Raw genomic sequence first — 23,726 nt, 5'->3', positions numbered from 1 at the left:
AACTCAGCTCTTGATAAGTGTCTTCCATAGATTTAGTTGCATGTGGTTATCAGCTGTGGACCTTGAGACTCCCAGAGAGGTCACTGTACTCACTGTCTTTTTGCCATGTGCTGGAAGAGACTCACAAGTAGAGCACATACCAGGTCTTGTAAGTCTTACTGTTCAAGCCGGGATAAAGGACTATGGGGTCAACAGATTTTGCAAATTGACACATTCCTCCCTCTTTTCTCTGTCCTGACAGCTTGGCTTTTGTGACTAGTGAGAACACTAGTTTCTGCTAGCTATAAGGGTATAAATGTTAGCTTGTGTCAGGCAGTTTACTAGAGGGACTGGGGTTAGACCACCAAGTAGTGTCCCTTCTAGCTGCTGCCTTTGGGTCCATCAGGGGACTTGGCTTCTCTGTCTTTGTTGGCTGGTGCTGCCAACCAGAAATAGCTGTGACTGTATCTACAGGTGTGATCTGACTGGAGTGGCCTACATTCCACAGTAACTTAAACAATGTCTCCATTAATATCATTCTCACCAACAGTGTAGTATGTTACTGCCCAGATGTCTGTGATGTCTCAGCCATTTTGGGAGGGGACTTTGGATCTTGAGCAGTTATGCCCAGGAAGCCTGTACTAAACACAAACTACAAGACTTACCAGTTAGAGAGATATGAAGGCTGATTGTAAAACAGATTTCTAGACCGATACATTAAGTTACTAATTTTTCTATATGTGACAGACTTCTAGGTTATGCTAGTATTTGCATCTGTTTGAAAAAAATCTATACATAAATATTAACATAATTGAAATCCCTAAGAAAAACTTATTTAGTCCAATGTTTTGGTTATTTCTTACATTCTTACCTGGTTCTGTAGGATTTCTTCTCGAACCTGAGAAACTGCAAGGGATTCTTGTTTACCTTGAAGCTCAGTAACTTGACTTTGGAAATGTTTTATAAGTACCTAGGGAAATAGGACAAGTAGGGTTAGTCTACAGCTACACATCCCTGGATGTGCCCAACCTTGTCTTGTCCTGGGTGCTGAGCAGGGTTGGGCCTGGTCAGGACTAGGGTGGGAGATGAATTTGGTTAACAAGGCTCCCCCTTGAATATTATGTAGACAATATAACCCAACTCAAGACTGAAAAAGCCTTTAGATGTAAACCTCTGCCAAGTCTAAGTTTGGAAGTAGGCAGTATCATCTTTATACTTTGTGATTAAGAAGGATGTTAGGTTATTAAATAAAGATAACAGTCATAATCTCTTGTTGAATTAGGAGCGGCGGGGCTGCGTCCCTGGCACCCGGCCGCCCGCATGGCTAGCTTATGCCCAGAAATAATTACACGGAAACTGTATTCTTTCAAACACTGCCTGGCCCGGCTAGTTCCAGCTTCTTATTGGCTAGCTCTTACATATTGTTCTAACCCATTTCTAATATTCTGTGTAGCCCACGAGCTGGCTTACCAGGGAGGATCTTAACCTGCGTCTGTCTGGAGTGGGAGAATCATGGCCTACTCTTCTTCTAAGCTTCTTTTTCCCAGCATTCTCTTCTGTCTACTCCGCCTACCTAATTTTCTGTCCTATGAGGGCCGAGGCAGTTTCTTTATTATTACAAGACCCACCTCCATCAATCTCTGAACTAAAAATGCCATACCAGAATTTTAGACAAAGGAATGGAAACCATGAACAGATTTCCATCAGACATTCCAAGGATGTGGGGAATGCCCGGCTCTCTTCTCTGCAACACCTTCACTGTTCTACAGAGCTGGCGGCAATGACTGCCATGGAGATCATCTATTACATTTATCATCTGGGGAAAACATTATCTGAGTTACTATGGTTTTAGAAGAACACTGCTGTCTCACTGTCCCAGATTATCCCTGCAAATCATGTGGTGCAATGCCTTCTGACACCTGGCAAGGATCTGCAGGGCTAGGTCAGGTGATAACCTGAAGAATACTTTAGAAAAGCATTTAAGATACGTCTAACTATATTATAGGAACTGTACTGAGTTCCTTACATCTCATCCCCCACGTTTCAACATGTACCTCTTTGTAATAGGGCATTTCTCAAAAAGTATAACATTTTTACATCTGATAATTTACAATGATCTAAAAATATTTAATAACCCACCCCTCTTTAAGTTTCCCCAACTAAGGCTTTGTCTGTAATTCTACTGGTAATATATTACAGGAGGGCGATGGTAGTAGCTTCTTGAAGCCTCCCCTTAAGCTTGTCTTATCAAAGTAAAAACCTCCAGGAAGGATGAGGAGCAAAATAAACACTCGGCTTCATTTAGCACTGCTTATGTTTCCCATTTTTCATCCTTAACAGTACAGAAAACGGCCACAGGGGAGTTATGTTCAGATAGTCTGAGTGGATGTACCTGTCACCCAAGAGGGAAGCCACTGATTGAAGGAAATGCTGATGGGTTGTCAGCACTGCCCGTCACAGCTGTTGGAAGGCTGTGTTTCCTATGGCTGGAGCTGTGTGTCTCTGTTCGCTACGTTAGCCCTCGTGCCTCACTGTCACCATCTGGAGCCTTTAGTTGCTCCACAGTGAAAAGTAACAAGCAGGAGGAATGCACAAGGAGAAGCCCTGATATTTGGGACTTGCAGTGCAGGGAGGGAGGTCAACATCCGCAAGTTCAAGTGATACGGTCCACTCAGCTAGACACAGACAGCTCTCTGTGACAGCCTATGTAGAGGAACAGCTGAGAAGTGTAGGGACAGGTCTGTAGAAACACTTATTTGTAGTACATAATTTTAAGGTAAATGTTAAAAATATGGTAATGATAATCCCCTCTATATTATAAAAATTAAGTCAATAATTATTTTCCATTTGTATCACCAACCTGAAAAAAATGAAGTTAAAACATTTCCAAATTGGGGCCGGAGAGATGGCTCAGTGGTTAAGAGCATTGCCTGCTCTTCCAAAGGTCCTGAGTTCAATTCCCAGCAACCACATGGTGACTCACAACCATCTGTAAAGAGGTCTGGTGCCCTCTTCTGGCCTTCAGGCATACAGACAGAATATTGTATACATAATAAATAAAAAAAATATTCCAAATTAACTCCTGTTCTATCAATAGTCTTAAAAATACATTAGTGATGTTTGAGAAGGACCAGCTACCTCTTGAGTTGTGATTTTGCGAGTCAGTTCAGCTACTTTGGAAGAGGAATTTTCTACTGCATTCTGGCAAAGGAGTTTCTCTATTTCCCTCTGATGAGCCACCTTGAGGGACGCGACGTGTGCTGCAGTGTCATCCTTGACCCTGTGGGAGAAACACAAGAGAACAGACAGGAGTCAAGACCTGGAAAAGAGCGCAGCAGAGGGCAGCTACTCCTGGCTGCATGTCCGGTGAGCTCAGCAGCATGTGGTGAGCTCCTCCAGTCACTCACAGGCTAACATGTCCCAGGCTTTGTAAGAGTACTGCCAAGGGCGCAGATCTGCAAACTGCCTAGCCTGAGATCAAGTCAAGCACAAATGGAGTTTAAAATGTGGGCCTTTCACTCTCCTCTATCTGAAGCTGTATTCTCCAAGGGACTCGGACGCTTTAATGCACCTCCCTGGATTTCAAGCAAATGTTTAGTCACTGTTTTTTAAGGTATACTCAGATTGCTCACTTGGGTTCTTGTTTGGATAGCCACAGTCCATAAAACCTTCAATGGTTTTTATTGGCAGCTCATCAATATTTGGGCATGCAAATGACTGGGATAGATGCATGTTATGAGAATACAATAATTTTATGGTAATTCTCAGAATTATTTGCTTCATTTGGAAGGTGCATGTGATAGTAAAGAACAGCCTCAATCTGGGACAAGGAAAACTCTTAACATCAGAGAAATAGACTAACAACACTAGCAAAAACTTAAAGAAAAATTTCCTGCAAGGAACCTGAAACTATAAACCTGAATTTTAAGTTGTTTCTAGGAAAGATAACAACTAGATTCAGTACTGGAGAAACCAATTTCAATATGGGGCTGCCATGATGATTTACTTGCCAGCCCTGCTGTCAATCAGAAAATAAAATAAGCATTGTGGGTGCTACAGCCATGCTCATCCTGTTGAGTGAAATCAGGTAATTGCAGTGCGGTCTTCTCTCTGTTCTTTGGGAGCTGCAAGGCTGGTGATGATTAATGCTTATGTAGGCGTTGTGGGTGGAAGCAAGCAATTTTCCGAGATGGGCCAAGAAATTTTTTGTGAAAGAAGCAGAACTTCAAACACAACTGAGCAAGAAGCACAAAGAAATATGGCAGTTCGGCAGAGATTAATATGAGAGTAGCCACAGAATTTGAAAAGAGAGGCAGAGAACTTTAGTATTGATAGTTAAGGAAGTTGGTAGTTACTAAAAGGCATAATGATCCAATGACAATGAGAACATTTAAATACACACACACCAAGATGACTGGGAGAGAAAGAAATGAAGAATGACAGGGTGGGAGGTATGATGTCCTGTTAGGTACAGAAAGGAGGGTGGTCCGGGTGGGAACAGTGATAGGCAGTGTCCTATAGACAATGAACTCAAGCAATAAAGGAGATAAAACTGACTGGCAGTTGGAATTAACAGTTAGCAATCATGGGCAGGAATGGGAGCCTGGGGGGGAGGGAGAACTAATTTATGAGTAAAGAGAGGAAACTTGCCAAGAATGACCTTTATGATCCTACAGCTTTTACCAAGTGTTTGAGTGTTAGGAGGACGTGGATGCTCCCCACACACCGTTTCTGTGGTTTTGGGGATCAAACACAGGATTCCATGTACACTAGGCAAGCATTCTAGCAGTCGATCAACTATAGTTTCTTAAAATGTATGAATGCGTTTCAAAGTCAAGATATTATAGAGAAAATATGCCTTATAATTAAACTGTGTTCCCATATATTTATGAAGTTTAACCTTTTACCTTTTCATGGAGTTTTCAAATTGCTGTACTGCTGCTTCAGAGTCCATCTTCAGCTTACTTCTCTCTAGAATCAACCCCTCTACTTCTTTCTTCAATCTGTAGTTTTCTTGTAAAACCTCTGAAACATGGGAGTCGGTAAAGGTGTGCGGGTGGTACAGTTTGGCATCTAGGGTTCCAGGGAAGGAATGTGCATTCCCTCGATCTGGGTGCAAAGCCTCTTTCTTCAGCCGTTTGGCAGACATTTCCTCTCTGCTCCTGGGGCTCTGCCTAGACAGCATCATTCTTCTCTCCTTCTGGAGCCTCTCCACAGTTTTTGAAAGGTCTTGTATCTCTCTCCCCTTTGCTGCCAGTTCTTCGTTGAGTCTTGCCAGTTTTGCTTTTGCATGTGCCTGCTCTACCTGGAATTCTATAGACTGGAGGTCCTGATCCTCTTTGCCATTCTTCTTGTGTTCTAACTCAGCATTTTGATGTTTAAGAACATCAATTTCGTCTTCTAGCTTTTTTACAGTGACTTGATGGGCTTCCTTTATTTCCCCAAGTTCTGTCTCAAGTGCCTTCAGCCTGGATGAACTGTTGTGCTGGTTCTGCGGAGCTTCCTTTAGTCTGTGTGCAAGCAGCTGCTCCTGCTCCTCCAGCCGCTGTTCATACTGGATCTAAGGAGAAAATTCAGGTCCTATCAAAACCCTGTTAAACATGCCATTACTTACCGAAACTGTGCATTTTGTTGTGTCCACACGAGTCCTCTGTCCAAACACTCATATATTCTTATGTCTTCAGCTTTCTTTGCAAATCAGATGTATTGATTTTAGTCTCTGAAAGGTGTAACTATATCATTTAAACATTGATTCAGTAGGTAACATGTGCTGACTCAACCCTCAGGTGTTAAAATTTAAGTTTAAGAGCTGGGCATAGTGCCACATGCCTGCAACCCCCCAGGCAGGAGGGTCAGGAGTTTAAGATCTACTGGGCCTACACAGTGAGCTCAAGGGCAGCCTGATATATATATGAGGCTCTGTCTCAAAAAGAAAATAGTTGAGGCTTAATAAAATAGTATTGATACTTTATACTGTATATACTTTATACTATAATTAAATTAATGTTAGCCTATAATTTTGCTTCTCCATGCAAGCTGTTATACCCTGAGGATAAACATGCAAAGCAACTGGAGGTACTGAAGTACATTGAGAAACAGTACATTTTCTATTTGCGTTGGTTTTTAAAAAGAGGGTCTTGCTGGCCTTGAACTTGTGATCCATCCTCTTGCTTCCAACTCTAGAGAACAGTACATTTTCAAAACAGGGAGTGCAACAGCTTAGAATTTTTATATTGGACCTTTAGTGCAAAATGAAATATACAGAATAAAGAATTTATTCTATTTGGAGTCAGGTACCAATGTTTGCTCATTTAGGAGCATTTACTGAGCTACAACCAAGTATTGTGCTTGGTTCTAATGATCTTTAGCTGTGTTTTCAAATAGATAACGGTCTAGAGGAGGACAGTGACACGACAGCCGCCATGTTTTAGGACACTTGCAGTAAAGACCACACAGTACAGGGGCTGAGGCAGTGCTGATGCCTGGAGACCCAAGGAAGTTGGGGAGATTGCACTGAGACATCACATTTACATTTGATCTTCAAGGCTGAGTAAAAAAACGGGGTAAGCAGAACCAGAAAGACAAAGATCATATGTACTCACTCGTAAGTGGCTTTTGGACATAAAGCAAAGAAAAACCAGCCTACAATTCACAATCCCAGAGAAGCTAGACAACAAAGAGAATCCTAAGAGAAACATACATGGATCTAATCTTTACAAGAAGTAGAAAAAGACAAGATTTCCTGAATAAATTGGGAGCATGGGGGCCATGAGAGAGGGCAGAAGGGGAGGGGAGAGGGAGGGAAGCAGAGAAAAATCTATAGCTCAATGAAAACAATAAAAAAAGAAAACAAATAAGGTAAGTAGACACAGGGTTACCTAGGAGTAGAAAGGGGATAGACAAAGGTTACTGAATATTAGTGTCTACTGAAAATAAGAACTGAAAGGAGCAAGTGGTAGGTAATGTGAGGAAGGGGAGGGGGAACGGTGGTAGGGAATTGTAGGAGGAGGAAAACTAGTGTAGGTAGATTTATAGACACAGAAACACGGTAGTAGGCTAGAGTTCATGCTTTAGAGTCCCCACTTGTTCAGTGAACTGTTAACAGTAATTATCATCATTTAGTCAGCTGTTTGTGTGGTAGTAGGAATGTACTTAAGCACATATGGGAAGGGTGACACTTGATCTTCTAGTATTTATAATTAGTAGCTAATTGATTAAATAGTTATTTTTAAGGGGTATCAACAAACGTGGATGTACATGGGGCTGGGCTGTAGCTCAGTGGTAGAGCACCTGATTAGTACACACAAAGCCCCAGAACTACCACTTAAAAGAGGGATGGGGGTAGTATGTGCCATATGCAAACAGAAGGGAGGTGTGAGGGGGCAGGAGGAACCGAATGGAGCTAGAGTGAACATTTTGATTCATTTCTGTTCCACTAAAGAATGGAAAATTCAGGAATTAAAAACTTTCTGAGCAAGGATGCTCTTTAGTAACCCCTCCCACCTCCAACATGGGTGCCTCTGTCTCATCTCCTTACCCCCCCCCCCACTACTAGATGAACTTCAACAATGGCAGTGCCTTCTCTCCTCTGCTTCTGAACACACAGAAGAGGTACTTTAATCTATTTTTCCTGACTTATTTTCCTTTGACTCTAATACTGACAGGATTGCATAATGATATATTGTGCAGAACTTCACATTTTTGAAGAAAGAAATTGAAGATGTCAGAAGATAGCAAGATCTCCTGTGCTCATGGATCAGGATTAAGATAGCAGAAATGGCCACCTTACCAAAAGCAATATACAGATTCAATTCAATCCCCAAAAGCAATATACAGATTCAATTCAATCCCCATTAAAATTCCAACACATTTCTTTAAAGACCTTGAAAGAACAATAATTTCATATGGAAAAACAAAACAAACAAAAAACCCAGGATAGCTCAAACAATCCTGTACAGTAAAAGAACTTCCAGAGACACCACCATCCCTGATTTCAAACTCTACTACAGAGCTATAGTAATAGAAATCACATGGTATTGGCATAAAAACAGATAGGTGGATCAATGGAATTGAATTATTAAGACTCAGACATAAATCCACACACCTATGAACATCTAATTTTTGATAAATAAGCCAAAATTCTACAATGGAAAAAAGAAAGCATCTTCAACAAATGGTGCTGGCATAACTGGATATCAACATGTAGAAGAGTGAAAATATACTCATGTCTATCACCCTGTACAAAACTTAAGTCCAAAGGGATCAAAGACCCCCCTCCAGATACACTGAACCTGACAGAAGAGCAGTGGGAAATAACCCTGAATGCTTTGGCAGAGGACTGGTGTAGGAGGTCCTTCAGTCTTTGTGTTGTTTTCATTGATTTGGGCCCTTGATAGGGCCCAACTTAGGTAGGCAGAGAAGATGCAACTGAATTCTGGGAGGAAGAAAGCAAAGGCGGGCTGGGGGGGGGGGGCTTGCCATGGAGCCACCATCAGAGTAACACAAGTTGAATCTTTGCTGCCACGTGGCGATGTACAGATCAATAGAAATGGGTTAAATCAAGATGTGAGAGTTAGCCAATAAGAGGCTAGAGCTAATGGGCCAAGCAGTGATTTAATTAATACAGTTTCCATGTGATTAATTTGATGCGCCAGGACAAACAAGCAGGCCCTTCTCCTACAGAGGAGACAACTTTCTGAACAGAACACCAATAATAGCACAGGTACTAAGACTGACAAAAAATGGGACCTCATGAAATTGAAAGGTTTCTGTAAGGTAAAGGATGTTGTCAATACGACAAAACGGCGGCACCCTATAGAATGGGAAAAGATCTTCACCAACCCCACATTCAACAGAGTGCTGATTTTCAAAATATATAAAGAATTCAAGAAACTAGATCTCAACAAACTAAATAATCCAATTTAAAAAAGGAATACAAATCTAAAGAGAATTCTCAAGTGAAGAATCTCAAATGGCTGAGAAACATTTAAGGAGATGTTCAACATCCTTATCCATCAGGGAAATGCAAATCAAAACAACTTCAGAATGGCTAAGAATAAAATCACAGTTGACGCTAGACAGTGGTGACATACGCCTTTAATCCTAGCACTCGGGAGGCAGAGGCAGGCAGATCTCTGTGAGTTCAAGGCCAACCTGGTCTACAAGAGCTAGTTCCAGGACAGGTTCCAAAGCTACAGAGAAACCCTATCTCGAAAAACCAAAAAACAAAAACCACATCTCAGTCTAAAGAGGACATGGAACAAGGTAACACTTCTCCATTGCTGGTGGGAGTGTAAACTTGTACAGCCACTTTGGAGATCAGTATGATGGTTTCTCAGAAAACTGGGAATCAATTTACCATAAGACCCACTCTTGGACACATGCCCAAAGGAAGCTCAACCATATCACAAGAACACTTGCTCAACTATGTTCACAGCAACTTTACTTGTGATAGTCAGAAGCTGGAAACAACATAGATGTCCCTCAATCAGCTGTTAAAAACAAGGCAAACGGATGGAACTAGAAAAAAATCATCCTGAGTGAGGTAACCCAGACTGAGAAAGACAAGCATGGTATATACTAGTTCATAAGTAGGTATTAGATGTAAATAAAGGATAACTATGCCATAATACACAGACCCAAAGAGATTAGGTAACAAGAAGGGAGCCTGCATGGGACAGACCTAGTAATTCTGTATATATGTGACAGGTGAGTAGCTTGGTCCTCTTGTGGGACTCTAAACAGTGGGAACAGGGGCTACACCTCATACTGGGTTACTTTGCTCACACTTAATACATGGGGAAGTGCATAGTCTTACTGCAAGTTGATATACCATGTTTTATTGATACTCATGGGTGACCTTCCTTTTCCTAAACAGAAACAGAGGAGTGGATTGCAGGGTGGAGGTGATGGACTGGGAGGAAAGAAAACTGTGACCAGGATGTAAAATAATTATTTTAAAATAAAGATATCTTGCACTTGATTATTCTGTCAGAAACAGAAAGGAGTTGCTGATGGAGCCCAAGAAGACACAGTGGATCTAGACTTCTTTTATATGGAATCACAATGGCGGACAAGGATGCTCTGAGACGTTTGTTAAAGTGAGGGCTGGGAATGACCCGCTCCCATACTCCATCTCTGCTACCTTGAAGCACTTACCTTCATTTTCTGAAACTGTTGTTCCATGGTGCGAAGGCTTTTCTTTGCTTCTTCATCTTTGCCCTCCAGATCAGCTTCTAGCTTTTTTATCCTCCTTTCCATAAACTCTACTGTATTTCTATCTACTGAATCACCAGCTGCGGAGGCAGCCAGAATTAAAGCAGGTAAAGAGTTGGGGTATCTTCTCTTCAGAATTCCTTCCATTTCTTTAACCTATGAAAAAGTGTTAAATACCTGTAAATTGACAAATATACATAAAGAAGCAGTTTAATGTCTAGGCTTAGATTATGCCACACCAGTCATGTCAAGGATGTTGACATCCAATCTCCATTCTGAATCAGAGGCACAGGAATGCAGTCATTTCAAAAGATTACCCTCTAACGTCTAATTAGCTTGTTCAACCTAGAGATCTTACACTCACTCAAAGCACACCTTCAGCCTTGCTATTCTATTGGTAATAGCTGGTCTGCAGTACAGAGCTCTTGTTCTGCTCACTGACCCCTTCATGTGACAGCATTCCTGGTACCTATTGGCTGAAGATGTATCGACCTGCACAGAGCAGGCAATGCACTACTACCGACCACCCTAAGCACCTGCCTGTCTCGGACATCAGCCCTCCCTGCCAAGGACAGTTAACACTATCCTTTAAAAGAAAAAAAATTAAATATATGGGTGTTCTGTCTGAGTACCATGTGCATGCAGTGCCTATGGGGGGTCAGAAGAATCCCCTGAGACTAGAGTTACAGACTGTTGTGAGCTACCACGTGGGTGCTGGGAATCAAACCTGGGGCCTGTGCAAGAGTAGCAAGTGCTCTGAACTGCAGAGCCATGTCTCCTTCTCCTAAAATGACCTTCTTAAAGTCTTCCTCAAAGACTACCTTCATTCAGTCTACAAACCAATGATGTATTTTAAGACTTTTCTGTAAGAGAGTACTGTGCTTCAATGCACAGAAACTGTAGCTTGGTATTATAGGAGCCAGAGCCTGAACCTATTTTAAAATGGTATTACGACAGCCATGGCATTCTGTAAACTATATATTAAACCCAACAGTCTTTGTTTCAACACTTCCCTATCTCACAAGCATGCAATAATACAAAGCTGAGACACAATAGAGCACAGTGGTTAAGGTCGTGTCTGGTTACTGTGCTCCTCACTAGAGGACCTTGGTCTCCTCAATCCAAATTTCTTGCTTTATGGGTAAAACAAAGATATCAGCAATATTAACCCCCAGGATTCAAACAGGGAGAATCAACTAACTTCTATCTTGATAAGCATTTGCTGAGTTATCAGTATACAGTTAGCACTGATAATTGCTGGCTTTTAGTATGAATTTGTCTAAAAAGGGACTAAATTTCCTAATTGTTGGAGCTCAAAAACCTATGAGCAGACAACACAACTCACAGTAGAAATTCTGGGACATACCGGCTGCAAAGCCAGCAGTAAGCATTTCTATTTCTTAAAACTGCCTGCTCGTGGCACACCATCAACTGAGCTCTATCCAGATACATATCGCAAATTTACTTTATCAGGACAGCATTCAGAGCTGTTTCCTCTGGTATTAACCACCTAGTAATCAGAGTGAATTACTAATTAGGGCAGGTATACATGACACATATGTTAAAAAGAGAACTATATTAAAATGTCATATAATGAAATACATGATGGAGGAAGGTCATTGGTTTAAAAAATAAAGAAACTGCTTGCCTGGCCCTCATAGGTTAAAACATAGGTGGGAGGAGTAAACAGAACAGAATGCTGGGAGGAAAAGGAAGTGAGCTCAGAGACGCCATGCTCCCCTCTCCCTGGCAGACACGATAGCTCTGCTCTCTGAGAGATGCGATGAAGCTCCAACCCAGGATGGACATAGGCTAGAATCTTCCCGGTAAGCGCACCTTGGGATGCTACACACCTTATTAGAAATGGGATAGTCCAGGTGCGAGAGTTAGCCGAGAAGAGGCTAGATATAATGGGCCAAGCAGTGTTTAAAAGAATACAGTTTGTGTGTTGTTATTTCGGGGCATAAGCTAGCAGGCGGCCGGGGTGCTGGGGACACAGTCCCGCCGCTCCTAATACAACAAATACATAATACTTTTTTTGGGAAAAAAAATTAAATTTTGTCTGTATCTTCTTTAATTTTTGGTTAAAATTTTATTCTATGGTTAATGTCTGTCTGGTATACAAGGTCAATTTTAAAAAGATCTCAGACAATTAAACTATGAAATAGTCCATTAAATAAAAGTATGAAGAGATAATTAAATTTTCTTATAAAGTACATCCATTTAGCCTCATTCTTACTTACGTTCTATTTAGAAAGTACATTTTACTTACAGCTGATCCATTTCAGAACATGACTTGAAATGATTCTAACTATACTGTGATATATTCTGGCTGTAAAGCAGATGTTCAAGCATAAAATCATTACAAAAGAAGTGCTCAAGGAGACAGATTAAGTAACCATATCAGATATGCATAGGTAGCAACCTAACTAAAAATATTATCAAAGAGTATTTTTTCAAGGATCTACCCTCAGATGGATAATCAACAAATGTTCAATCAGAGTGCAACTGTTATAAACAGTATGTTTCTGGCCAATATGGATTCCCACCTGGGGATGGGGAGTTAGGGAAAGAGTGTGTGTGTATAGACCTGCACTGGCAAACACAAGCCTTGTCACCTTTGAGTGCTGGTCTTCAGGTGGAGTCTCAGGAGACAGGATTTTTATAGGATATTTTATGGGTGTCTGGGGCTTGTGGACTGGGCTTGTTGGCTAGATGCCCAGTAAACCCCTCCAGAACTGGGATGACAGGCATATGCTGACTGTTTCTGGAGGCCCCGAGGAGTGACCTCAGGTCCTCAGGATTGTACAGGAAGCACTGTAATGACTGCGCATCTCTCCAGCCCCACCATCTGAAGTCTCATACACAGGTCAAGCTTACCACTCCTTCCCTTCCACACATCCACTTTGACATGGTCTCTCTTTAGGAGATCATCTAATGGACTTACTCCTTTGCCTCTCTCCCCTCCCAGTACTGAACAGCTGTTTCTACACTGGGCAACATAAACCCTAAGCCCTGAAGACAACCTGAACACAATCCCACACTACACTCACTTTCAAATACTTCTCACTCTTCAAGCCACTTCTGTCCTGGTCTTTTCTTTAGCCAAATTACTAAGTCATACCTCTTAATACCAGAAAAGGTCCCGTGAAGGTAACAAAGTTGAATTTTACTTCCTCCTAAAACCACTCAGCTCTGTGATGACCTCACAGTCTTGGATCTGTGATGAAATAATAGCTGTCTGTTTAAGTACCTGCAGGCAATTACAAAAGTCCTGCTCCCTCAAAGGCTGGAAAAATCATGCTTTAATATTCAGCTATGAATATAAATGCTACATAGAATGCTTTAAAAATAAAAGGAAATTATCTGTATCCCTCAAAAACTACTTCAATAAAAAATTCTCCTTCTTCAGAAGCTCCACAGTAAGAGTTTAATGAAGTCTCTTTGCTAAAGCCACCCTGAAGTGAACACATGATGAGCAAGGTGCAGGTGATGGCCAGCAAATGGGAAACTGAATGTTCTTTGTGTACGGTGTTTGTTTTGTAACATTTCCCAAGTGTTAGCCACATAATCCAGATTCTAGGACCTTTCTTCCTATACTCCCTTCCCACCTACTTTTGGTCAGGATATTATGGGTTAATCTAAAAAAAAAAAAAGGATTTTGCTATGTTTCTGAGATTGTCCTGAATTCCTGAGTTCGAGTGATCCTACTGCCTCAGCCTCCCAAGAAACAAGAATTAAAACTCAACACCCAAGGTTTCAAATTTCTGCTTCTGTCTTCCTAACGCTGGGCAGCAGAAGGACCTCTCATCAATAGATCTCTGTCTTCTGCAGGTCTGAGCCCTGGGTTATGCAATCTGTTACACACTTTATTGCTGGCACTTTAAGGATTTCCTGAATAATTCAGTCTGTATACATTAAAGGTGCTTCAATAAAAATTCGTCTCTGACACCTACCTGCCGCTCCAGATCCTGAATTCTTTTGGCATCAAGAGCTCTTTCCTTTGAGCGTAACCTTTGCTGAGTAGTTGGGCTCCCGGACTCAGTTTTTAGTTTTTCAATCTGTTGACAAGAGGAGAACATGGTGATGTAAGAAGTGTATTTACAACAACAGGAAAGCACCAAAGGTGGGGGCTGCACAATGTTAATTCACTAATTCACTCTGTTACAGACACTGATTGAGCAAATCCTTTGTTTCAAGTGTCTCCAAAGTGCAGTAATGGAGGCAGAAGATGGCAGCAAACGAGAGAATCTGGGTCCTTGGCTTGTAGAGACAGATGGATGACCAGCTAAGTAAATCAACGGGTAAAGAAAATCACTGTACAGAGAGACAGTGCTATCAACCAAACAGGGTGGAGTGAAAGACAAAGAGCAGGTTCTGGCTGGGGAGGAAGCTCAAAGAGTACAAACTGGAGCTGAGTTTTGACAGGAAGAGGGGGAGTGAGGCGTGAGAAAACCCAAGGACAAGGCAGCAAGCGGAATGAGTCTGGAGGAGCTGTGTGGCTAGAGTCTATCACTGAGTGGCGCGGAGGAGGTGTGAGGCAGACCCTGTGGCTCAGGCCAAATGGTCCCTACAGGCTGTGATAAGAAGCTGGCATTTACCCACAGTCCATCTAAAAAGACTAGTCATTTAAACTCAAGCCAAAGCCCAAACTAGCTATAAATCCAGACCCTAGGAATAAGGGGTCTAGAGTTAGGGATGCGGTGGCACGGCAGAGCATCTCCAGTACAGAGCACAAAGACCAAGTGGGCAGTGACAAGGTTAGACATGAGGACACCACGGCGCGAGGGCTCCTGTAAAAAGTACCTCTAGTTTCAGCTTCTCAGCTTCTTCAGTGGCCTCTCGGAGACGAGCTGCATCTTTATCTAGAAGCTCCTGATTCTCGGCGTACCACTGTAACCGCTTCTGCAGACGACTGACTTCTTGTTTATGAGTTTCTTCCAAAATTTTTATTTCATATAATTTTTCACCTAAACAATAAAGTAACTCAATAATCTGATGGTAGTAATTTAAAATATGGAAAAAACAAAATTCCAATGTTTTAAATAAAAAGCCAATGTCCATCTAATGAAAGCATTATTAAAAAAGAGGAATGAACAAATAATCTATATATACATCTAGTTGAATCTTCTAGTAATAGAGACAAGAGATTGTGTTTATAATCCGAAGCTTCTACTTCATAACAAGCATGGCTATCTAGAAATGTGTGACTGCTTCCCACTAACATACTATGAACATCGAGTTGTTTCCAGTGGAGAAATAGGTTCAAGAAATAAAAATAAGGAATGTTTATAATTAGTAAAAATGGCATACATTAGTAAGTGGCTCATTTTAGTTAACACAACAAATTTATATGGAAAACATTTTTTGAACTTTTGAAAAGTAGTGTACTCCTCTACTTTAGAGATAAGGGAAGGGAACACTGTTTTCTTATACGCAGTTAATGGCTTCTTTGTGTGGCGTTTACACTGAAGCTGACGGCACTGTAGATAGAAGACTAAGCCAAAGTCCTTCTATCTTTGCAGCTGTGCTCTGCTGCCCTGACCACCTACTCTGCAATGTGCTCAAGGCACACACCCAAGCCTCCCTCTGTTCCTCTACTTCCAAATCTCACTGTCTGGGCCTGACTCCAGTGCCATTTTTCTCCAAACTCTTGTTGTCTGTATCCCCACCTCCCTATTAGATTCTGTTTATCCTTATCTTTCTCCCCAGATGTTTACTGGTGGGTGCCATGCCATGTTTCTTTTCATTCCTACAAAATAATGCAATGTTAAGTGTTCATGTAGAAAAAAAAAAAAAAAAAAAACCCCAAACAAACCAAAACCAAACCAACAGACAAAGCATGTTTCAGTCCTGCCTTCAGGAAGCTCAGCCAGGCTAAGACCACAGGCCTCTAAACAACTCAACACAAAGCTATGAATTAAATTAATGCTGGATTCTCCCTTGATGTTACAACTGTTCTAGTTAAAAGTAAGAAGTATATATCATTTTATCACTCATTTTAAATTTTTCAAAGATTACAAGTTACCTACAGGGTAAGTATTTTAATGATACCATTCAATTTCTATTTACTTCATGATTGGAACCAAAAGAGAGCAGTCTCAGCCGCACTCACCTGTGGCATAAGCAATCTGCTCTTTGGCTTGGTCTCTCTCTTTCTTCACTTTTTCCAGGTCCACTTCAAGAGCTTGTTTGTCCTGCTTCAGTCTTTTGATATCTTCCATCAGATGGTTTTTCTCTTTCTTAATATTTGAAGGAATATAAAAGTGGGCTACTTCCAAACACAATAAATCATGGGATATTCTCTCCTCTCAACCCATCAAAAATACTGTTGTGAAATTTCCTGAATTTCAGGTCACATTTTATGTAAAAGGTTCAGAGGGTGCTCTCCCCCTAAACCATTAACTTCCCAGGTTCTAGTACTGATCCCTGTCTTCTCACCATTGCACTGGAGATCCACACTCTATCATCCTAATGTGTTCTTTTTGAAGGCCTTGGCTTGGACTGCTGTAATTACATCTAAGCATTTCCCCAGGCCTGCTCTTGTAGCAGTTAGCTGGTCTAGTTACAGTGTTCCAGCTGACCCCCCTGGTGGTTCTTCTCTTAGGGTGAATAGTAAGTGAACCACGACTTTGAGTGTCACATAACCTGGCTGTGACTGTGACTGAGCACACTAGCCACAGAGGCCTCTTTGGGGCTCTCTGAACACCCCCTACTTCTAGAGCACTCCTACCCACGTCTGCCAGGTATCCCTCTGCAAGGTAACTTGCTCCTTCCTGTCATGACTGCTCAAAAGAAGCCTCAGCAAAACCTTGCCTGGCCACTTTCTCTGAAAATATAAGCTTTTCTTCTGACTAAAACTCATCACTACCTGACCTATTACCTATTTAACTAAAAGCAGATTTTTTTTTAAAGGCAGATTCTCATATGCAACCCTAGAACTCACTAGGTAGATAAGGCTGGTCTCCAACTCAGAGATCTACCTGCCTCTGCCTCCCAGGTGCTGGATCACCATGCCTGAATTATTTTGAGAACTCAAATTACAATTACATAAAAGGGTTAAGGGGCTGAAGAGATGTGCGATAGTTGGGAGCACTTGCTGCTCTTCCAGAAAACCCAGGTTTGACTCCTAGTATGCACACAGTGGCTCACAACAATCTGTAACTCCAGTTCCAGGGGATCTGATGCTCTCTCTGGTCTTGACAGGCACCAGATATATGTGTGGTATATAGACATACATGCAGGCAAAACACTCATGCAAATAAAGTAAGAATAATTTAAAAATTAAAATAAAAGCTAAGTGAATCCCCAAATATCCTGTGCTCCACACCGTTGTCAATACTTGGACTATGTCAATTCTTCCAGTTTGCAAAATTCACGCCTACCCTTCAGAGTCCAGTGTGTAGCCAGGAAAGAGATTCCCAGTAATTCCTTCTATGCCCACAGAAACTTGAAACTCTGTTTTATACAACACTGCTCCATGTATGGATTCTTCTCACTTTCTGTGAAATTGGCTTATAATTTCTGCTTACTTTATGGTATAAGCACATGGCACGTACTCTTTGTGTGCACACACACACACACACACATTACATCAGACTTAAAACTGTTCTCACAGTAATAAAACTATAGATTCTCACAAATCCTGTATTATACTATGTTATGATTTAAATTAAGTCTAACAAAAGAAAATAAATATGGTCATAAAGCATCATGTCATTTTGGATTTTATAGACATCTCAGACTTATTTCATTGTTTAATCCATGGATGTCTTTTCAAGGGTATGAATTTCAAGTTTTCAAAATCCATATACCTTTCTGAAAATACTGTGTGTTTAATCACTCTGACTTAGAAATGCTATCTAGCAGTGCTTACTTCATTATAGTAGTCCAGAATTTAAAGTGTCATTGAATTCAACCACACAGTAAATACCTAAATGGATAAAGACTCTGTTCTGGGTTTGTGTAGATGCAGAAACAGGGCCTGTGTCATGTCAGTACGGTGTATGAGGGGTTCTACCTGGCAAATAGGACCCTGTGAGTTACTGTGCATACAATGAAAACTTTTAACCTCTAAAGAAAGAGGTAGATGCTAGAGAATGGAAAGACAGCTCATTCTCATGGGTTGGTATCATTAATATTGTGAAAATGGCCATTTTTACCGGAAGCTATTTACAGATGCAGTGTAATCTCAATCAAAATCTCCATTTCAATGAATGTGGGATTCCCCACTGTATGCTACGAATGTGTTTTATTACCATTGGTTATTAAAGAAGCTGTTTTGGCCAATGACTTAGTAGAGGGAAGCCAGGGAGGAAATCTGAACACAGATATATAGAGAAAGGAAGCAGATTTGGAGGGACGCCATGTAGCTGCCAAAGGAGAAGGACCTGGACACATTTTAGTAAGCCACAGCCTCATGGCAATACACAGATGAACAGAAATGGGTTAATTTAAGATGTCACAGGAATACTAAATGCTAATCTTAGATACTTCTTAATTTTAAATATCTTTAAATATATTTTTATTTATATACTTATTACAAACATACTTTTCTATAACACTGGAATTTCTATGATAACTTTATCAACCTCAATAGTTTAAATCCTTACTCAACTTACCTGCACGGCCCGTAATTCTGCTAGCAGATCTGTGAAGCTCTGGTTTTTCATGGGTTCTACATTTTCAACTACTTGAGACAGGAAACGATTTTTGTGTACCTGTTCTCTGATTTTCAAAATTAAAAAAAAGACTTTATAAGACAAGGTATTCCTTTAATACAGAATATTCTAATGAATTCACACTATATGTATCACTAGAGGAAAAAGATGGAAGTATGGACATGTTAAAGGAAAGTAGACTTGAGAGAAATGCCTGTTCTACTTTAGAAGAACAGAAATACTAAGATTTTTGGTTTAATTATTATTAAGAAATTTAAAAATACTTGCTTTTAATTCTAAAAAAAAATAAGTGTTACCATTTTTCTAGAGCTTTCTGTACTCCTAGTCTCACTGCGGCTGACTGATCCCTTTGATCTGACAAATACAAATCTCAATTTAATACATAGAAACAAAATCAGAAACATATCTGGACCTCAGATTCAAATTTTAGATTTTTTTCAAGAAAAATCTATGTTTTAAATAAATTATTTAAATAATTATCTGTTCATTATTTTATAATGGAAGTCCACTTAATTTGGGATTTAGGAATAATTCTTTCTAGAAGCCAGGGAGTAAAAATGTGGTATTTTAAAAGTTATGTTTACTTATCTAATATCTGACACAGAGTTCAAACTGGACTAAGCTGTTTTATGGCTGTGGATGACCTTGAACTTCCAAGCCTCCTGCCTCCCTCCAGAGTACTGTAACTACAGGCATGCATACCAGGACTAGTGCTTGTGGTACTGGGGACTGAACCCAACTCAGACCTCATCAACTGAGCTACATCTCCAGTTCAGACTGGATCTTATGAGAAGCATCTTACAAGAAGATGTAAGTACCTTCAAGTATCAGATCAACATACCTGGCTTTGGGGCCACTCTGACCAAGAGAAAGGGACATTAAAACACTCTCTTTTTCTTTCTCTCTCTTCTTCCCTCCTTCTCTCTGTTCACCAATCTGTATAGCTGTCACTTCTGTATATTACAGGTGTATATTTTTCTGTTTTACACGAAAGGTCAGTATATGTGAATGGCTACACTTTTCATGTTGTAAGTCATCTAAAAATGAGAGCCTGTTAATAAATATGATTAGTATCCGTGATATTCATGGTCACCAAAACTTCTGGTAGCATCCTGAATAATTGGACATTTATGTGGAATGATGTACTAAATAGTCATTTCCTAGTGGAAGATAGTGCCCTCATATGTCCCTGTTTGTAGGTTTGGTGTTTGTTCTTCCACTAGTAAGGTAATGGACCAGGGTTGGGCATGAGTAAGCAGGCTCTGGTGGCCACGGCTCTGTGGTGAGTGTCAGATTGTTGGATAGTAACAGCTCATAGGTTGTTACTTGGAACAAATGAGTTCATCTAAACAACAGCCTTTGACCCAGAAGATGTTCTGAGTTCCCTCCCAGCTACATCCCAGTCAGAGGTACAAACTGTGGCATGGCCTATTTTCTAGGGCTCCCTCGCGGCCTCAGGTTCCAGCTGAGATCATACTCTTTGAAAACTCTCTCTCTCCTTTTTCACGTTCTTTCTCTTTTTCTAGAATTATGTTTTTTTCTCTTTCCAGAGTTATTCTATAGTTATTCTGTTTCTACAGAACCCAAGGCCAAGCTGATACTGTGGATTTATTTTTTACTTTTGTATTATTAGTCAAATCATTGTTTAGGGACCAGTTATTTACCAACAAAGGCAAGTGCTGTATTTTCAGTTCTTTGAAAGCAACGTCAAACTCACATATGGATACACTGAGAATACTGGAGTATATACTAGCTATCAATTACTGAAAGAAAAATCCTCTGGTATGCAATGTAACATTTACGAGACGGAAAATCAGTGTACAAATGAAAACAGATACATGTAAAAGTATTTACCATTTCTAAGAAAAAACCTCATTAGTAATATGGTACCAATATGCTTAGAAAGAGTTAAGTATATTTAAGTGTCAGAAATTCAAAAGAACTTACTTTAAAGAGGCTAGCTCACTAAATAAATTCTGATTTTCCTTAAACATTCGCTCTTCGTTTTTCTTATTTTGTTCCTGGAGATCTTTTACTTGATTATACAATCTTTCATTTTCCTTTTTAAAAACAGAAAAATGATTTCAGCTAAAAGTTAGCAGTACTTTGTGACATGAAGCGGAGTAGGTAAGTCACTTAGGTGGTCTTTACAATTTCCTTAGATTTTAATTTTATAAAACCCTTTTCACATATCTTTTATTATCTTAGAAGGCAACTTCTCTAGACATAACTCTTTCTAAAATGTTAAAAATTTTAGAAACTTGCAAAGAAGTTATAGAATCCCCCCAAACTGAAGAGCCTAATGTCAGAGCGATACACTGAATTTGACCAGAGTAAAGGCAAAAGAGAGATGGAGAAGCCCAGCACTTACGTGTGGGCTGGGGTGAGAAAGCCCAGCAGGACTATATACCAGTTCTGGTTCTGGCCAGAAAGGAAAGACATCAGGACTAGGGGAAATCCCAGGAGCCTGACTTCTAACAGCGGGGTAGTTAGATAGGGAACAGATGAGTCTGTGATTAGAGCTCTGACACACTGACCTCACTTTATATTGAGAATTTTCTGAAAACTAAAGGCTTTTGAGGTGGTAACAAAAACTATGGGTTATCACAGCATGTGTGAACTAGTGCCTGGCAGATGGCATGTCAACACACACAAGGAACTGTGTACTGTCTTCTGAGGGGACAGCTGACATATTAGGGCCTGTGAAATCTTAAAGTCCCTCTCTGTATGGCAGGATGAGACAGGGAATGAGGATCTCAATGGTCTCCCTAAACCGAGGCAGAACGTCTGGTGTGGTGAAAATGCTTTCCCAGGCTTCTCTGGCTGATGAAGAGAGGCGCAAAGTTCAGATTATAGTTGTAAAAGGGAACTTTAATGAGGTGGAAGACAAGAGGAGGCAGAGATGGAAGCTACATCTTAAACCTCCACTTTCAAAAGCTCACACTAAACAAAAACAAGCTCATCCTTGAGGCAGCAGCACTTGAGAGCAGACTGATGGCTGAAAACAATAGCAAGACTAGCCACAACCTATTACAAACTGTGTAGAAGCTAAGGGAAATATGCTCCTTTCTAAGGAACAAGGCTATTAAAAGAGCATGCAACAGTTTCTGACTGGTTACTGTATTCCAGGTTAGGGGGCTGGTTTGTACTGTTTTATTTTGAATTTCACTATTCCCTTGTCTTATTATCCCTACTCATAAAGACAGAGGAAGGGTGAGAGGGTTGGACATGGCCCCACAGCAGGTGTTAGAGTTAAGACTTAAAACTAGGCTTTTATTTAAACCAGAATTAATGCTTTTAGCTACTTTACTCTGGCTAATAAATGTGCAGGCCAACTGGGCAGGAAAGTGCATGCCTGCACCCAGCACTTGGGAGGTGGGATCACAACCTTGAGGACCACCTGGGCTATATAGTGAGTTCCAGAGCACAGGAGAGGGCGGGAAGGAAGGACGAGGAGAGGGAAAAGGTCGGGGAAGAACACTGGTCAAATTACCACCTTACTTCTATCTGCATGTGAAATGACCACAGCAGTATTTTAATATACCTTACATTTATAATTAAAGAGTCAAAAGCAAAGCCGTCAGAGGCTGAAGAACCGTCTCACCTGCTGATATCCCTGAAGAAGTGTCTCTTGTTCTTGTATTTCTTTTTGGATTTGTTTCAGTTTTTCTCCAGTGATGGGATCAGATGTTTCTCCAAGCTGTAGCCACCTCTGTTTTCTGCTTGTTTCTTCAAAGCTACTTAACTTTAAGAAAATGAATAAATTGCTTTATTTGCAAACAGAGAATGAAGAAAGAAGTGAGGAAGATAGAGGTTCTCAGACCCACACAACCTCCATTATGGCTGTCCTGGGGAGTGCCAGGAGCACTGTCAAGTCAGCACAGCGCTTTGCTGGTGAGCGAGGAACTCACAAACACTGTTGTGACTCTGGTTCTAGATCTTCTACTGCACCTCTTGCCGGAACTCTCGTTTCTCTGAAGGGTATAAGGAACTCATTGACTTGTTTTCAAAAGAACGAGAGAACCAAGAACCAAGTCTGTAATGTATACGGCAAATACATCAAGGTGAACAGCTCCAGGTACCAGGATAACAAGGAATTTGAAAGGAAGCATAATGGCTTTTATTTATTTATTTATTTATTTAAATATATAAGAAAGAAAACCAGAACAGTACATTCGGTACCTTGGCCTGAAGAATGTAGTTTTCCTGGTTCAGTTTGAAGAGCTCTCCCTCCTGCTGTCTCTTGAGGTTTTCCAGGGTGTTCTCCAGCTCCTTCTCCTTCTCTGAGAATGTGACTTTAATTTGCTCAATCAGGGCTTGTGCGTCCCTCCATCTTTCCTCTGCATCCTGAGCTCTTTTCAACATAAGCAACTCTTTCTCTCTGTTCTCACCAGAGGACCCTGCAGACTCCTTTAAAGAAGAAGCATGACTTCATTACATGAGCTGCATGGTTAAGACCAGAACCCAAACAGAAAGACAGACTGGCAATGACATGGTAATAATGCTCTAGTACAAAGAAACCAGTGAGAATGGTGTGAATAAGGAAAAGAAATTTCATATCTGTACACATTAATCCACTTCAATTATGATATTTTTTAAGTAGGCAATTAACACATTTATAATCTAGTTTTAAAATGATTTTAAAATATAAAAATTAGAAATACTAATATGAACTTCAATACTTACAGTCTGGAACTGGACAGAGGAGTCAGCTGTGGGGTCGTCTGGCCTCTTAGGTGTAGCTAGGCTACCTTTACTTTGCGGGGATGGCTTATTCAAAACTGTAGGCTTGATGAGTTTTGTTCCAGATAATATTTCTAAATATTATAGACAACAGAAGGAAGCATCATA

At 40.6% G+C, this 23,726-nt stretch overlaps 1 protein-coding gene across 2 annotated transcripts in view; it reads right to left on the bottom strand.

The window, feature by feature from the left end:
- The window catches only part of Cep162 (centrosomal protein 162), a 73,345-nt gene that overhangs the window by 12,766 nt on the left and 36,853 nt on the right, over window positions 1-23,726 (bottom strand). For both annotated transcript variants that reach the window (XM_050118914.1, XM_050118915.1), the window contains exons 14-25: window positions 23,562-23,692; window positions 23,058-23,285; window positions 22,480-22,620; window positions 20,823-20,935; window positions 18,816-18,921; window positions 16,310-16,436; window positions 15,001-15,164; window positions 14,151-14,255; window positions 10,138-10,350; window positions 4,887-5,539; window positions 3,118-3,259; window positions 851-949 (exon numbers count right to left, since the gene is read on the bottom strand). In XM_050118914.1, coding sequence (XP_049974871.1) covers window positions 851-949; window positions 3,118-3,259; window positions 4,887-5,539; window positions 10,138-10,350; window positions 14,151-14,255; window positions 15,001-15,164; window positions 16,310-16,436; window positions 18,816-18,921; window positions 20,823-20,935; window positions 22,480-22,620; window positions 23,058-23,285; window positions 23,562-23,692 — 2,222 coding nt within the window. The remainder of the gene's footprint in view (window positions 1-850; window positions 950-3,117; window positions 3,260-4,886; window positions 5,540-10,137; window positions 10,351-14,150; window positions 14,256-15,000; window positions 15,165-16,309; window positions 16,437-18,815; window positions 18,922-20,822; window positions 20,936-22,479; window positions 22,621-23,057; window positions 23,286-23,561; window positions 23,693-23,726) is intronic.

This window comes from Alexandromys fortis, unplaced genomic scaffold (genome assembly GCF_014885135.2).
Source record: "Alexandromys fortis isolate MF-2015 unplaced genomic scaffold, M_Fortis_MF-2015_v1.1 scaffold_164, whole genome shotgun sequence".
In the NCBI taxonomy this organism is placed as follows: domain Eukaryota; kingdom Metazoa; phylum Chordata; class Mammalia; order Rodentia; family Cricetidae; genus Alexandromys; species Alexandromys fortis.
This window is presented reverse-complemented; position numbering and strand designations above follow the sequence as displayed.